This window comes from Monodelphis domestica, chromosome 2 (assembly GCF_027887165.1).
Source record: "Monodelphis domestica isolate mMonDom1 chromosome 2, mMonDom1.pri, whole genome shotgun sequence".
In the NCBI taxonomy this organism is placed as follows: Eukaryota; Metazoa; Chordata; class Mammalia; order Didelphimorphia; family Didelphidae; genus Monodelphis; species Monodelphis domestica.
The window spans coordinates 92,559,897-92,578,521 of NC_077228.1; the positions used below are offsets into that span (position 1 = coordinate 92,559,897).

General features: G+C 33.2%; 1 protein-coding gene across 6 annotated transcripts in view; it reads left to right on the forward strand.

The window, feature by feature from the left end:
- Nucleotides 1-18,625, forward strand: part of RGS21 (regulator of G protein signaling 21) — a 70,458-nt gene that overhangs the window by 43,859 nt on the left and 7,974 nt on the right. For all 6 annotated transcript variants that reach the window (XM_007480978.3, XM_007480981.3, XM_007480980.3 and 3 more), the window contains one exon: nucleotides 3,307-3,473. In XM_007480978.3, the coding sequence (XP_007481040.1) occupies nucleotides 3,307-3,473 (167 nt within the window). The remainder of the gene's footprint in view (nucleotides 1-3,306; nucleotides 3,474-18,625) is intronic.

Here is an 18,625-nt window from a genome sequence, read left to right on the forward strand (position 1 = left end):
TTCTATATATTCTCTACTCTCTTGATTTTTGTTACAGGACACTCATAATTCATCTAGGCATAATTCTTCTTTTCTTCTCCCTCTATATTCACTTACTAACCTAATGAGGTCATATGATTTTAACTGTCCTCTTTATGTATTTAACAAATGATTCACACATATGTTCATACCTATATGTATGCATGGATGTGTGTGTATCCATCCATAATTTCTCCACTCTCTTTCAGTTCTACATCATCAGTTGTGTACTGAACATTTCAAAATGGTACTGGAGACAGTTCAAAGTCAATATGTGCATAAGTAAACTCATTATCTTCACAGACACATACATTGACTCTCCTTTCTTCCCAACTTTTCCATTTCCATCAAAGGCATCATCATTTTGGAAACTTCTAAAGTTGCCAAATTTTGCCACTTCTAACTTCACACTCTCCCCTCTGATTCTTTCTCTCAACTCATACAGTTCCCTATCAGCTCTGTTCCCATCATTTTCTCTTGTCTAGGCTATTATGACAGTCTCCTAATTTGTCTCTACCTCAAATTTCTCATAATTCCAGGACATCCTCTATAAAGTTGCCAAAATCTTACTTAATTCTAATGTTAACCATGTGACTCCACTATTCTATTAAATCTAAGAGTTACCTGTTGCTTATGGAATAAAATACATAATTCTTTCTTTAGATTTTAAAGACTTTCATAATCTGCACCTAACTTATATTTCTGACATCATTAAACATTACTCCCCATCTCACATTCTGTTTTCCAGGCAAACTGGGCTCCTCTCTGTTCTTCACATACAATGCTCCATCTCCACTCTCCCTATTTTATAAAGCTTGGAACATACTCCTTCCTTGCCTTACCTGCTTTTAATAAGAACTCCACTCTTTATTTAAAATACCCAAGCACTTTCCTTTACATGAAGTTTCCCTGATCATTCCAACTACTAGTATCTTCCCTTGCAAAATATCTTGAATATACTCACATTTCACATATTTGTATCTATTAATTTTGTATTTATATTTTTGTTTATATAATAAAAATAATAGCATTTATGTGACACCTTAAGATTTACAAAGTACCTCATAAACATTTTCTCATTTAAACTTCACAAAAATCTTGGAGGTAGATGTCATTGTCATTGTAATTTACACATGGAGGAAACTAAGGCAATTGATATATCCAGTATGACACAGATAATAAGTATCTAAGGCTGGATTTGAACTTGGGTCTTCCTGGCTTCAAATACAGTGTTCACTCCATTGGATCACCTTGTCTTCTAGATTAAAATATAAAAACTCCTTACAAGTAGGTATTGTTTCATATTTTTGCTTGTATGCTCAGTGCCCACCATAGTCCCTAGCACATAGTAGAAATTTAAGAAACATTTGATTGACTGATAATATCACAGGGTTGTTATGAGGATCAAATTAAATTCATGACATACACTGAAGCCACCATTTATTGAAAATATTTTTCCATGCTTTAGATAGTCTCTCATAAGGCACTGTTTGATAACTATTAGATAAAACCACTTACAAATATAGATATAAGGTTAGATTTTATTTTATTTTATTTTTTTAGATATAAAGATAACCAAATCCTGCTTTCAGGATGGATCCAAATTAGGCACTTTGTAGCAATTAAAAACATTTAAGCCTTCTGGTTCATTACTTTAAAGAATTAATTTTGTGATTCAATATAAATGGCATTTATGTGCTGTAAAATAATTTGTACCCCTCAAATAAACAAAGAATCAATTCAAATAAAAAATACATAATACATAAAGCATAATATAAAACTTAAAACATTATACAACTTTAAGCCCTTGTTAAATTCTTGCTACACATTTTATGCTTCCTTTTCTATCATATCACTTTCGTCCCTTTGCCTATCTTGCCCTTATTCTGTCTTGTAGCCCTCATCTTAATATTCCATGACACTTTCCCTATAACTTTTATTCATGTATTATTATTATTATTATTATTATCTTATTTTTCCCACTAGTTTCGTCTTCTTTCTTCTGACTCCCTGTCAAATGTTATTTCCAATCTCTTCTGAAAGTTAAAATTCAACTCTAAGAATGCTGGTAGTTAGTGTATGTATATTTTTATGTATATACTAACTGGAAAACATTGGAGAAATGCTTTCTGATAGAAGTACTTAGTTCAGTTAGATCTATTGCTCGCATATAAGATATAACGTACCACTGGAAAGAGATATAATTAGTTAAATATAATGAGGTAGCATTAAGGTACTTGACTTCATGTGGTGACACAGAGGGAAACCACCCAGGTATCTGTATCTTGCTCTCATAATCCTTTGGAATCACCTTAAAAAAAGTCACCCAATACCTAGGACTTCAACTGTAAAATGAAAGAGTTGAACTAGATTGTATATGAGGTCCTCCACAGCTCAATACCTAAGTTTTCCTATGTTCTCTCGGCTGGATTGTCATCATTATCCATTAATAATAATATTTAACTCTAAATAATTTAGTTATATAAGAAGATAGAAGTCAACCTATCTATGATAGAGATCTGTGATAAAGATAGGCTGAAACCTCAAACTCCATACTAGGATGAGTACTCTTTTTTCATGATCACTTAAGATGTTAATTGCCTATTTCTATCCTTCTGATCCTAAGAAGGTCAATAAGCCTAGATTTGGGATGGGATTCAATAAAGAATCTCAACTACTCAGTCTCCCTAACCAAAATAAATCTTTCCTTGACCCCATTTCCCCTTCCATCCATCCTCCCTTTCTCAGGAAAATTACTTGGAAAAGCTATCTACAATCCCTATCACATTTATAACATTCAGCCAGTGTAAGACAATATTTTCAAATCTGCAGTACATGAAATGATCAAGATCTTTGAAGCATGTATTAATGAAAGGAACTTTGGTTTGCTTTGGTTTGATCTGGGCCAAAGATTTCATTGGTGTAAGGAATTGTCCCAAAGTAAACTCCCTCAGCCAATGTAGATCAGAAACTCATCTGCAATTCACTGTCTCTATGAATTACCTGTGTATACCCTTAGATAAGGGATTTGCCCATCTGCACCCAGCTTTTATGTCAGAGGTAGGACTTGAATTTGAGTCATTCTCATTTTAAAACCATAAAACAATGATGTCCTCCTATAAGAGTTAAGTAAGCATTCTAATATTTAAATGAGATTTCCTGGGAAAGGAATGGGAAACTCAAATGCTTAAATTTAGAGAAATAGATAAATATTTGTTCCATAATAAACATTTGGCAATATTATTTTATAGCTATTATACCTTTTCTTATTTTATATTTATTTCACAGCTGGTCTAGATGCTTTTAGAACATTTCTGAAGTCAGAATTTAGTGAGGAGAATGTTGAGTTCTGGCTGGCCTGTGAAGATTACAAGAAAACTGAATCTGCAGAAAAAATTGCTTCTAAAGCCATGATGATTTATTCTGAATTCATCCAAGCTGATGCTCCCAAAGAGGTAAAATAAAGTGTAGTGAACAATCTTAGTTCCACCTACATGTAACATGACTGTGGCAAGAGTGTTAAAAAGGCAAACAAGGAAGAAAAAATACCTATTCTTTCATTTCAAAACCTATTTTTTTCAGTCACTGTCTAAGAATTAATCAATAGCTGGAAAATTAAAAATAGAGTTAACAAAGATTTTTTTAATTGATTTGTATATTGCTCACCAAAAAGCTTTGAAATAAATTCTATTGATATCCTACTTATGATATGGCTTAAGGACAAAGCTTTTTTATTCCTTATGAAGTAATTTTAGTTAGTTGCATTTAATTTCTAAAATGTTAAATGGAATGTATGAAAAAGCCCATTAGTATCAAAAAACACTTCTTTTCAAAAGGGTAAATGATATTTTTAATGCTGTTGGAGATCAAAATAGTGAAATCTAACAATGAGTGACTTCCTCCTTGCCAAAAAAAAAAGTTCATTTTATTCTAAAGCCCAAACCTATAAATATTAAAATATTTCCCCAATATGCTTGAGTATTTCTCAGAAAATAAAACATGCATCTTTTTACAGTTTGTCAACCTAATCAAAGGACTGCTTGAAAAACTATTTGTTTAAGTACTTATTCAATTCCAGATACACTTCTATCTACAGAGGATACAAATACAAAAATGAGATTATCCTAGCCCCTGAGGAGCTTGCATTCTAATAGTGTTAGACAACATATATAGGGAACTTGTGCCTAGGCGAAAGTGTTTTGGCCTGGGAAATAATAAATGTGGTAAGTATAACCTTAAGGCAATGGAATGACACCTTTCCAAGAATGTTAGTGACCAATTAATTACTGTTCAAGAGAAAAGGGTTAAAAAGGCTTGTGGGAATAAGGTAAGTACTTTAAATAGAATGGCAAGAATATGGGTAAACTGAATTGTGGTGGCTCTGGGGTACTTGGATATAGTGATCTCAACAAACAGCAACTAGGGCTCAAGAGTTGGGGTAAAAGTCTAGGGCCCATGGTAGCAGGTAAAGCTCTGCAGCTTGGAAAAATACAGGCAGAATACCATTATTGTTGTTGCTCAGTTATAATTTGTTTTATGACTTGAGTCCAAGATAATTGATTATAATGTCTCTTTGGAATGTTTTCAAAAATAAAAATTGTATTTCTTGGGATGTTCCAAATTCAAAGAAAACCAAAGAACTATCTGTATTTGAAATAATTATACTTTCATTCTTATTGAGTTGTTATGGATTTTCCTAAGTTGAATCACTAGATAACATGTATATGTAATATTTCATGGGAATTTGTGGATTTTAAGATGTATTTATCTGCCTTCTGTCTTTGTAGACTCTCAGATATTTTCCCCCAAACATAAACTAAGCTGGCACTTCTCTCCACCAACTCTCTAGTGTTTATTAAAAGCTTATATACAGAGAAAAGCAAACAACTCAAAACTAAGATGAGACTATGATTTTTGTTTTTATGTTAGGTAACTAACCTCATATTGATCAAGGGATTTCAACCAGACAGTTTTACAAATTTGTTTTAAGAATACTTTGAATCAAAATTTGAGTGGACCATGTGAGAAGTAAGTTCTAATGATAATAGGTGATAAAAATGGTCAAATTACCCTGAGCCATTTTAAGGTATGATAATATTCTGTGCACCTCTTACAGTGTTTTATATGGTTTTTGTGACTCATTTCCCTCATCTGTAAAATCAGTAGCATGTCATGCGTTGTTTATTGATGCATGTCTGGTATGCAAAAGGACTAAACTACTAAAACATCACTTCAAATTATCATTATCTGTAATAATGCTCTGATTGGCAAAACATACCACACATACAGATACACATGATTAGCTCTTACATCCTTAATTTTATTTAAATATAGGATGAAAAATATTATAATATCATGCATATTTGGTAAGGTATTTCCATTATGATCAAGAATCTCTGCTATTCCTTCTAGGTATACTAGAACTCTTAATTGCCTTGTCTTTCAATTCATTCAATTCAATTCATTTCTAGAAACATGAATCAGGCATAGCGTAAGACTAAACTAAACATCGGTGACATCATGGCAAAAATAGAATAGTTCCTGCTCTCAGGAAACTTAAATTATATTGAGGAAAATTCAATATTCATTTAGACAAGTAAATACAAAGTAGGCATCTATAGCTGGGTTAATAATGATAATAGTATCAACAACAAAATTAATAGCTCCCACAAGAAGAACATTAAGTTTCACAAAAAAAGTTACTTACAATAATGTAATTAGATACCTAGGGTAATTATGATAATTACTATTTGGGGGAAAGAGAAGGAAATAATATCATATATATTTGTATGTATGCATGTGTGTGTTTGTATAGTCTACTATGTTCTAGGTAGGAACTATTATTGTCATTTTACAGATTAAAAAACTGAGGCAAACCAGTTAATTGATTTGCCCAGGTTCACACAGCTAATTAAATTAAGGCCAAATTTGAACTTGAGACTTCCTGATTTTAACCTGGAGAGCTCTTTCCACTATGCCACCTAGCTGCCCATATGTATCATATAAAATGTTATATAAATTTGATATTACATCAAATATATAGGAAAATTAAACACAGTGTTTGAAGCAACCTGTCAGGAGCACATGTTTTCCTCTTTTGGTCTTTTTGAGGTGATGATCAGTAGATCTTTCCATTTCTATTTTATCCTCTGATTCTAGAATTTCTGGGCAGTTTTCCTTTTTGATTTCTTGGAGTATGATGTGTTAACTTTTTTTTGTTCATAACTTTCTGGGATTCCAACATTATTATACTATCTCTCCTTGATTTTTTCCAGGTCTTCTGTTTTTGGAATAAGATCTTTAAAATTCTTATTTCTTGTTCTCTTAGGAAATTATTAGCTTCCTGTTGTTCAATTCTTGCTCTTAATAAGTTATTTTCTTCCATGAGTATCTTGATCACTTTTTCCTTTGGATTATCTTTCATCATTTTCTTGATTTTCTTGAATTGCTCTTACTTTTTTTCAAAATTTTTTCTCAACCTCTCACATTTTGTTTTTGAGGTTTTTTTTTTTTAACTCTTGCAAAACTCATATTTTGAGCTTGTGATCAATAATTGTATTTCTTTTCTGTTTTTGAAGTAGGTGTTTTTACATCAGTTTTTTGAGTTTGAGCCAAGTTCTTCTCTGTCCTCATAATAGCTATTAATAGTTGTGTTTTTCTCCTTTGTTGTTCTTTATTTTTTTAATTTTAACAATCAGGCCAATACACTTAACTTATATTTTTGTTTTTGTTTTGTTTGAGACCCAAAGTTCCTATACAATTGGGATATGTTACCCCTGGTTTAAGGATTTCTTGTGTTTATTTTTTGTAGTCCTAGTTAGTTATTGCATTTTTTATAGTATAGATTCTGATGTATCCCCAGTTTCCCCTATTCAAGCCTAAGTATATGATCGAACCCAATTGTTCCAAACAGAGTTGACAAGCAGTTCTGCCACTATAGCTACAAGCAGACAGCCTAGCTCCTGCTGTGGAAGCTACCAGGGACTCCCCTCTCCAGGAACTGACCACATCTGATAGGTCCCCAAACACTCAGCAACCACATTCATCAGTGTGAACTCCTTCCTCATTCTTCCTCTCCTACTACAGCCCAGAATCAAGCAGATATATATAGTTTATGTTCCCTCATTTGTTACCAGTGAGGCTTAAGTTCCTGCCCTCTACCTACAAGTTGCATCCTCCCAGAAGTAAGCTTCAGCATTCAGCAAACAAGATGAGGTAGCCTTCCTTGTGGATTCCACTCTGTTTGCTCTGTTCCTTCTCCCAGGGCTTATGGAAGTGGCACTGAGTTCAAGCAACTCAAAAACCTCCCTTTCCAGTTGTCCCTGGCTATTCAGCTTCACTCCAAACTCCTGTCTGTTCTTGTTGCTTTTAGCATTCATGTTGCATAACTATCTTCAATTGTTAGAGGAGGATGCTAGGATTGTGAAAAAATAAATTAGGATTTTGGCATGAAAATTACCTAATAGACTTTTAAAGTAGGCATTTTAAGATAATTCTTATCACAGACCTGTTGCCATGTTTCAAAATCCTCTCAAAATTAAGCATCCTGGCTGAATATCATAAAATTTTATATAGATCTTATGTTAGAAGGAATTTCAGAGTTTGACTAGTACAACACCAACATTTTATACCTAAGTAGAACAATGCTTCCTAGATATGTAACCTGAGGCAAGTCACTTCTTTACCTATAAAATTAGGATAATATAGTATCTATCTGCCATGGTTGTCATGAGAATCAAATGAGATGATAATTGTAAAGTGCTTAGCAGATGTGTCTGGCACATAGTGCTATCTAAATGTTAGTTTATTATTCTTATTGTTTCAGGGGGTTTCCCATGGTCAGAGTGGACTAGCACCTCTGGTGGGGGGGTTTTGCTGAGCCCTTTTAAGAGCTGCTTATCCACCTTGGGTGTCTACCTGTTACCCAACACTCATTGATAACTATAAGAAGCTCAGAGTGCCCATGCCCCATAAAACTGTTCAGGAAAAGCTTTAGCCAAGTTGAGAGTAGCTGTCTTGGCACGTACCTGAGTTAGGGGATATCTATCCCCCAGCATATGTAGACATTCCCTGGAAGAATGGATGGCTAAGAATAATTTATCCCAACAGCCACGAAGGTGCCTAAAGTAGGTGCTATTGGACACTTAAGAGTTTGGTTAGACAATGAAGACACTGAGGTCATCCACTGCAGTCCAGGACATCACTGGTTATTCTGAGTTTTGTCTTGCCATTGGACTTTGATGACTCTGGAAGATTGAGTCTGACAATTAGGTGTTACTCTGGCTCATTTAAATCCAATTCACTTCCAAGCCAAAAACAACCCATAATGTCATTGATCCTCTTCAAAACTAAAGAATGAATGATTACAATTGTTATTACTGAAGAAAAAAACTGAAGTTCACTGAGAAAATTATTTCCTCAACCTCAAATGGTAGAAAGTTGCAGAATCCTAAAACCTAATCATCTAATTCTAATTTTAACAAGTACTATGAGCTTGAATCCCTAAATCAGCAATCACTTTGGCAATGAGAAGAAAAGGAATAGTAAGAGTATCAAAATGACAGAGTATGAGGGAATACAAATGTGCTCTATAAATTGTAAAGTTTCCCATTTCCCATTTTATATCTATCAAGTCTTTTAAAAACCATTTTAATAATCATAAGGTCACTGATAGCATCTTTTATTTTCCTTTCTTTTTGTAGAAAATTAATCTTTAACAAAGAGGAGTAATACAGTAACCTGCTAAAGAGATATATCAGAATTTAGATATCCAAATGGAAGCCAAAGGCTTCAAAATAGTTACTTTCAGAGTGTATCCACTTCACATGATGACATATTTCAAAGCACTTGGAATTGCTTTTGGGGAATTACATTCAGAATCTTTATCACATTCTTCTGAATATTCTCAAAGGTGGCAAATCCTTGGCCTTCTGAGAGGGGATTTGATTTGTGAAAACAGCCAAATGTGATTTACCTAGTCTGGTGAAGTAGATGAATGGCCATGCTACATAATGAATAGTATTTGGTTCCAAAATGAAATCTGACTATGAAGTAATGAAACTAAGAACTCATGCATGTGTAATTTCTGAGCTTATTTCAAAAGCAATGCTCAAAGTGGAATTTTAAAAATGAGTTAGATCATAAAGTCAGAAATGGTGGAAGAACTGAAGTTCCCACCAAGGACACTTCAAAAAATAAAGGTAATTTCATGGCATAAAAACATTTCATGTTTTTAAGGTCTCATTGTTTTATAATCATGTCTTACACAGCCATATATGATTCTTAACATTTCAAAAATGGTGCTGAGCAATTAAAAAGAGAACAAAGGGAATTCGGGGTAGATAAATGAAGAAGGAATAAGTCTGTAGTCAATTTTTAAAAGACAACAGAAAGAAAATGGAGAAGTCATTCCAAGAAGGAAGAATAATTCATGATTAGAAAAATGTAAATAGAGTTCAGACAAGAAAAGAAACTTCTGAATATGCTAAAAATGTCGAAGAAATTAAATAAGTTGGCAAAGAGAGAGGACATAAAAGCTCACAATTAGGAATTATTAAAGAGGTACTTTCATGGCACCATCTGCAGGAAACCTTTCCTTGTTCACTTTAATTTTTGCATAGTCCCTTTGAAACTACCCTATCACTACTCAGCGACTTAAACACTAGCAGCTAAATTATGGACTATGATGAGATTTCTGTCTATTGGGATAAAGAAAAAGATACAATGATCACATTTCAAAATTATAATAGTTTGGCAACCTATAAGATATGAATAGCAAAACTGAAAATGTTTTTCACTTTAACTGTTTCTTTTGATTTTTAAAATCTTCAGGGGTAGCAAAACCATGTAGACTTTTGAGGTGCTTCTGAATAGATAACTTTTATGACCATTTATTCACATTTGATGGAAAAAAAGCATTGATTGATTGATATATTGGAAATTATTTTAAAGCATTACTCTTGCAGTCCAAAAAGAAAAGTGATAATCAACATGGTGAAGAAAAAAAGTAATTGATTGCCACAATTGCCAAAAGAATAGCTGTCATACCACAGTAGAAAGTATCAAACCCCACATGAACCCAAATATAAACGATTGTCAGTGGAGGAATAGACAAGTTGGCAGTTACATAAAAATACCAGTAACACATAGACAGTTAGTGCATAATAACCTAGCTTTTAAATGAGGAAATAAAAATGCATATAGTAAAGTGGAATCTACAGAATTAGAGAGCAAAAGGCATGACAAGAGATCAGTTTTGACTATTAGTAACAAACTGCTGCTGATATAATCTCCTATCCTTGTATCTTTTTTCTTTTATTTTAACTCTGACCTTCTGTCTTAGAATTAATATTATGTATTGGTTCTAAGATAAAAGAGCAGTAAGAGCTAGGCAATTGGAGTTAAGTGACTTGCCCAGGGTGACACAAATAGGAAGTGTCTGAAGTCAAATTTGAATACAGAACCTCCCATCTCTGAGTCTGGCTCTCTAGCTACTAAACTACTTAACTGTCCCCTTGTATCATTTTTTTCAAAGTGTTATCTTATTCAAAAATTCATTTCACAAACATTTTCAAGCCTACTTAGTATGGACTCATTTCAAGGACAGATATAACTAGGTTGGAGCAGTGAATAATTTAGAGGGTCAAAATAACTCATTGGTCATAGAAAACATTCATTTTCAAATACCCAAAAGATGACTCTACAAATGAGCATCACAAGATGCTCAGTATTAAAACTGCTTTGATCATATACTTTGGAGAAGATCTATAAAGTCAGGTAAAACAAGATCTGGAATTGACTGTGGCTCAGATCATGAGCTTCTTATTGCAAAATTCAAATTGAAAAAATAGGGAAAACCATTAGACCACATAAGAAGGATCTAAGTAGCATTAGCATCACTTATGAATATGAAGTAAAAGTGATGAATAGATTTAATGAATTGGGTCTGGTAGATAGAGTAACTAAAGAATAATAATAAAGTTTGTTCGGCAATATTGCATAGAAGGCAGCAACAACAAAAATATTCCAAAGAAAAAGAAGAACAACAAAATAAAATAGCAGTCTGAAGAAGCTTTAGAAATAGCTGAAGAAAGAAGGAAAGTGAAAATGAAAGCAGAAAGGGAAAACATATACCCAACTGAAGGAAAAATTCCAGAGAATAGCAAGCAGAGATAAGATTTTCTTAAATGAATAATGCAAAGAAATGGAAGAAAATAATAGAATGGGAAAGACTAGAAAACTCTTTTAAGAAAATTAATGATATAAGGGGACATTCTGTCCCAAAATGGGCAAGATAAAAGGCAAAAGTTATAGGGATTTAACATAACTAGAAGAGATAAAGGAGATGGTATTAAAATTCAGAAGAATTATACAAGAAAGAACTTAAAATCACCTATAACTTTGAAGTTTTAGTTACTAATATAAAGCCGGACATCCTAGAGAATGAAGTCAAGTGAACCTTAGGAAGCTTTGCTAACAATAAGGCTAGTGAAGGTGATGAATATTGCAGCTAAGCTCTTTAAAATCCTACACAGTGATGCTGTTAAAGTGCTGCACTCAAAATGCCAGCAAAATTTAAAAGTCAACAGTATCCACTGGATTGTAAAAGATCAGTTTATGTTCCAATCCTAAAGAAGGACAATGCCAAATATTGTTCAAATTACCAAACAACTGTACTCATGTCATTCAAGTAAGGTTATGCTTAATATTCTATAAACAAGAGTTTAGCAGTAAGTGAACTGCAAATTCCCAGATATGAAGACTGGTTTTTGAAGAGCAGGATCTAAAGAATAATTTTGAGAAAGCAAGGGAGTTGCTGAAAGAAACATCACTTCTATTTCATTTAATACTCTAAAGAGATTGAATGAATGGATCACAAAAAAAATGTGTCAAGTCCTCAAAGAGATGGGAGTACCAAATCATCTTACTTGTCACCCAAGGAACCTAAATGTAGGTCAAGATGCAATAGTTAGAACTAAACATGGAACAATTGATTGGCTTAAGATTAGGAAAAAGTACAAAAAGGCTGTAATACTGTTAATTATTTGTATGCAGAATATATCAGGTGATATGTCACCTCTGATGAATCAAAAGCCAGATTAAAGGTTTCTGAGAGAAATATCAACAAACCCAGATATGCAGATGGTGTCATTCTAATGGCAGAAAAGGAAGAATTAAGAAACCTCTTGATAAGAGTGAAAGAGGAAAGTATAGCTGGCTTGAAAAAAAACATTAAAAAATCAAAACAAACTAAGATCATGGCAACTGGTCCCATCACTTCTTGGCAAATAGAAGAAGTAGAATGAAAGCAGTGTCAGATGGTATATTCTTGGGTTCAAAGATCACTAGAGGCAGCAAGTACACTCATAAAATTAAAAAGATGCCTAAAGCTATGGCAATTCTATACAGCATATTCAAAAGTAAAGATATCACCTAGCTAATGAAAGTCCATATAGTCAAAGTTATTTGTGTGTTTGTTTGTTTTCCAATAGAAAAGTATGGTTCTGTTGTTGAGCTGTGAGGAAAGTTGAAGGTAGCAGAATCAACACTTGACTTGTGTTTCAGGAGAAGACATTTGAGAGTCCCTTGGATAATCATATCAAATTAGTCATAACTTTAAAATTAATTCAGACTATTCATTGGAAGGACAAATACTAAAGATGAAGCTTAAATACTTTGGCCACATAATGAGAAGACAGAATTCATTGGAAAAGACCCCAATGTTGTGAAAGATTGAAGGCAAAAGGAGAAGGGGATGGCAAAAAAAGACATTGATAGGGTCATGAAAAGAACAAACATGAGCTTAGACAGGAGATAGTGCAGGATATAAGGACTTCTGTGCTATGGTCCATGGGGTTACAATACAAAGAGTCAGATACAACTGAACAAATAAACAAGAAGCTAAATATATGGTAACTTCACAGTAAGATCACAAGCAGTTGGGAGGATCTGAAAAGACCAAATATAGAAGATGGTGCTCTACTTGCATGTTAAAGGAAGAGGGAAAAGCATTGAGGCAAAATAAAATAAGATCTCATTCTAGATATGTATGTGGAATAGAGAAAAGGCTAGCTTTTTTTCCCCTAAATTGCAGAATAAGATAGTTTAGGGAATATGGATCAAGGTTTAATGTTTAATAATACTGGTTTGAAAGACCTGGACTAGATGATGCTGGGCTTTAAAAATGAAATATAAAGTATTTTTATTTTATCCTCAAGGCAATAGAAAGTTATTGGACTTGATTGAGTGGGAAATTCACATGGTCAGATATATACTTAAGAAAAATTATTTTGGCAGCAGTTTGTAGGGAGGAGGAATAAGGAGGTTATTTCAATAACCTAGGAAGAGGTGATAAAAGCATGAAGTATAAAATGTAGGCATATGAGTGGGAAAATGAGCACACTATCAAAAACTTTGAGAAGGGAAAAATGACAAGATTTGCCAATTAATTGGGTATGTGTGATCACAGGTAAGGGTCAACAATAATGCCAAGATTATAAACCTGAGAGACTGAAAGGAGGGAGATTTGGAAGAAAGAGATGATGCCTGTTTTGAATATGTCCAATGTGATATATCCAAGATATACATTTTAAAATGTTCAATAGGAACTGTTGGTATAGAGCTGAATTACAGTAAGGAATGGAGAGAAAAGAGAGAGAGATTGAGAGAGAGAGAGAAACAGAGAGAGAGAGAGACAGAGAGAAAGAGAGAGATAGTAGCAGATAAATAAAGCCCATTTTTCACCTATGTGGGAATTTATGTATAAATGCACATACTCATATATAAAAATATATAAGTATACATGCTTATGTGGTATATTTATATGCATTTCTTTATATGCCCATGTATATGATGTCTACATGAATGAATTGGTGTATATGTATGTGTATATGAGTCATCTGCATAGAAATAAATGAAGGAAAAATTTATAAGACAAAACAATGCCTGAATAAGTGCAAAAAACAAATAAAATCTTCATATAATTCTTCAAGAGGTATGAGGAATTTATCAGAGTAGAACAGCAAAGAAGGCTTATCACACAAGGTGTTTAAAGTTTAGTTAATTTTTTTAAAGAATGATTCTATCCCTCCTAAGTCTTCTTTAAGTTAAATATCCAAGTTTTTTCAGCAAATTCTAGTTTAGTATGACCTTTGCCAATCTTACCGTCTTCTCTTGGGACCTTCCAATTTATTGGTGTTCTCTTTAAATTATGAATCTCTGAACTGAACAAATATTCCACTGCCCTCTTTTCTGAAAACTATTCCCTCTTAATGCAACCTGAGATCCTATTAACTTTCTTAATTACCATATCACACTTGACTCATACTGAGTTTTTAATCCATTAAAATATTCAGGGTTTTTTTTTTTCCCCTAGAAAACTGATCTTTGGGATTCTTCCTTCATCTTATAATTGTAAGCTAATTTTCTTGGGTCTAAGTGTTACACTTAACATTCAATTCTATTAAATTTCATCTTACTAGTATTAGCCCAACAATCTAAGTTATTGAGATCTTTTAGGATTCTTATTCTGTCATTCCGAGTGTTTGCCACCCTTCCCAGTCAGCTTTGTGACACCTGAAAATGTGTCAAGTTAAAAACCTGTCTTTACATGATTCATTGGTAAAACTGTTAAATAGCATAAGGCCAAGCAAAGATACCAGTAGCCTTCTACTGGAGACTTCATTCCAAGTTGACATTGAAACCATACCTGTTCCTTTAATCTAGTCCTTTTGCCAGTTTTGAATATGTCCAGAGCTCACATCTTTCCAACTTTTCTACACAGAGTACTACCTATTTTATAAATTTTTTTTTTCTAAATTCTAGGTAAATAAGAGGATGTGTTTCACTTGACAAAGCATTTTTAAAGAATTTTCCCCCAATGGAGTAGGGGATAAGGGAAATAGAAAGCAGACTTGTTAGACAAAAAATAAAATATTTTGAAATATAAAGAGCTTGGGGGATACAAATATGACTTATTATATGTAATTTAAAACATGGTGACTATATTTTTAATTTTCTAAATTGTTTTATTTCAAAAGAGCTCTCCCATGTAGGAATAATCTGGAAAGTTTACAATGTAAAAAGGAAATATATTAATAAAATTTTTTAAAACTCTACATATAGTCTTCACCTGATTTGTGCCTAGTGAATTTGTCAAAAAAGGAGTAAAATAAATCTAAAACAGTGTATTCTTTGTGAAGGTATGATGACTCTTAATGACTATTGCTTCCTTTTCTATATTTTAGGTACCTACTCTTTAAACTCTCTAGAATTTTACAGAGAATTGATTTCAAGTTCATTGGCTTGTAGTTTACAGTCACCATTTGATGCGTTTTTTTAATGATTACTGACATTCCCTTCTCTGGTACAGTGATTTCCTTAATCTCCATAATTTTTCAAAGGTCACTGACAAAGGTTCAATAATTAAGCCTGTAATTTCTTTATACTGAGACACAATTCATCTGGACCTACACAAAGGGCCATCAGCTCTCATCATCTCCTTAATTCTCTATTGACCATTTTTTTGTTCTGTCCTTTCCAATTCATAATTATTATTCTTGGCAGAGACAATAGAAGTAATATAAAAGTTAGATAGTTCTACCTTTTCTCCATCACGCATATCATCTTTCACATTGAGTTAGCAGTTATTCATTGCTTTTTCCCCCAATATAGCTTTTCTTTTTTATATACTTTTTGGTTTTCCTGAATTCTTCTTACCATCCTGTTCTCATGTTGAGCTCCATCTTGGTATACTTACAGGATTATACCAACTCATTGTTTTACTGTATTTCTAAGAATCTTTTCAATTTTACTACATCCTACTTAATTGAGGAAGCTAAAAGAACTTATTGCACATTGTGTCCATTTTTCTGATGTTGAAAACTCCTATTACTATGCTAAAAGAATGCTACAATGGAAAGAGCCCTGAGTTGGGAGTCTCAGACTCAATTCAAATCCTTGCAGTGCTTTTTATCTCCTTTTGTCAATTTATTAAGACCAAATTTCCTCAGTTGTAAAATCAGGGGGTTGAGCTAGATGGCCTCTAATGTCTCTTCTAGTTCTAAAGCTATGATACTATTAAGATACTGAAAAACCTTTTAAGCTTTTTTGAAAATTATTGACAGTAATTTGTCAAATAATCAGCTTAGGAGTTTTCCAGGATATTCCTTCTTCCTGCTTTTCTGACATAATTCTATATATTATTCCTGTACAATAGGCAGAAAAAAAATAAAAGCAGCTACTTAAATTAACAAGTTTGAGCTTTTTTACTAATACTCTATATCAATTATTTTTTTGTGGGTGGTGAGAATTTATGCTTTTATAAAAATTGAGAGTTTTTTCAGGGAAGGGAGGGAGGGAAAAAGAAAGAGTGGTGGAAGGAAGTGAAGAGAGACAAATAATGAACACATATAAATGGATATATATATAATATGTATGTATTTATCTTTATATGTATTCTCTGTAAGACATGATTGAATGTACTCACTATTTATTCGATTGCATCTTGCTGAGTTCTTGCATTAGTTTACTTCTTTGTTCTAATATAAAATGCTAATAATCCTTCCTAACTTTTTCCATCTGTTTCCATCTCAAAGTTTTGTGACAACCAAAACGTAATATTTTGTTCAGGATGTTTTTCTAATAAAGGCATTCCCAATTTCCTGGTTCCTAACTCAAATGCCTGCCCTCATGAAAATATTCCAGCATAGGAATCTATCAGCTTAGCATGCTTGTGGTCCTTATTAGTAGCAGTTGACATAAAATAAAAATGTTCAAGGGAAATAAAATTATATAAACATAACAGATACATATATAATATACATCTATGTGTGTCATGGTGTGTGTGTGTGTGTGTGTGTGTGTGTGTGTGTGTGTGTGTGTGTGGAGAAAGGCAGATGGATAGTTATAGATAATATTCATTATATTGACTTTTGGGAAAACTCTTGTGAATGAAGTTGAAGATTCTACATATTCATTTTGGTGATATCTTTTGCATATGCATGCCCACATCTCCTTTGCATAATGGAAAGTCCTTCCTTAGATACAAGCTAACTTTTAAATGAGAGCAGCTTGGCTAATTTGAATCTGAGAGCTCTATTCCACTCTTCATTCAAATTATGCAAAAAATTTAAGGAACTACTTTAGGGTGAAAGGTAGTCAACAGACTTATTTGAAAATTAGTGCTTACCACTACAATAACTACCCAATTGGCAAAAAATAAAGAAAGAAAACTAAAAATATGCTAAAAGAATTAAGAACTGCTGGTGTAGAGAAGAGGGATTTTGTTTGCATATTTTCCCTGTTAAAAGAAGCATATGAATATTGCAAAGGATACTCATCTCTGAAGATACCAAAGAGGATAAACCACCAAGGAATATGTGCTCAAAGCTAAGCTTGTTTTTGAACATATGCCATAAACAGACTTTAGTTAGCAAAATGTTTTAAATCAGTAATATTTGAATACAATACATGTTGTTAAATCAGACTAAGCTGTCACAATGCTTATTCGGAACCTGACAAGATTTAAAACTTTATTAGAGGAAAGAAGCAGACGTTAGTTCTTGACTGTCTTTCTGGATTGTATAGTAGAAAAAGTATTAATTCTGGGGGCAGAGGATCTAGGTTCAAATCTTGCTTCTGACAGTTATTATAGTAAGTCATATCACTGTCCAAGTCTTCTCTAGGCTAAACATCCCTATTAATCAAAGGCCATTTTCTATTCTGCTTACTCCCCTCTAGATATTCTTTACCTTATAAGAGCCTTCCCTAAAATATGACACTAAACTAAGCACATTTCTCCAGAGGTGATCCATTTGAACCGAGTACAATGGCACTGTAACTTCCTTATTCCTTTTCATGAATTGAAAGCCTAAAATCACATTTTCTCCTTTGCTAACACAAAGCACCATTCAATCATATTGTGCTTGCAGGTCACTTAATTTCCCAATTTTTTTTCATACAAACCTCTCTAGCCACGCTTCTCCCATCCAGTATTAAAGGTAGGAAATTCTGCAACCCAAATGCCAGGGTACTCTCAAGATATCTCCTTTAGGTATTTCTCCTTCTAGAATGAAGAAATCTGATTCTACTCAAATTTTCTGAGTCAGTAACTAGAATGGAGCACTGCATCTGGTTATACTTAGCCAGGCATATTCTCATCCAAATCAACAAACAACAAGGGGAGAGTTAATCATAGCAATTACATATACTTGTATCTTTAGAACTGATAATAAGTACATTTCTACACCAGACTTGTCAAATCAAGTCAATGAAGGTTTATTAAATGCTTACTTTGTGTAAAGTATTTTGCCAAAAGCTAGAGATATAAATGCAAAAATGGTCTTTTCCCTGAAGAAACTCACAATTTACCTGGGGCGGGAAGTGGGGGAGGGGAATAACATGCAAACAATACATACAAAATGCAGCCTAAATAGGGGGTAACCTAAAGGGAAGACAGTAGTTTTGATGGAAACATGGAATGGCTTCTTGAAGAATGTCTCAATTTTGGTTAATGTTTGAAGGAAAATGTGGGGGAGACATAAAGAAGGAAAACATGCTACAAAAGGGCAAAGCCAATTAAAAAGGGTCAGTACATAGAGGTAGTATG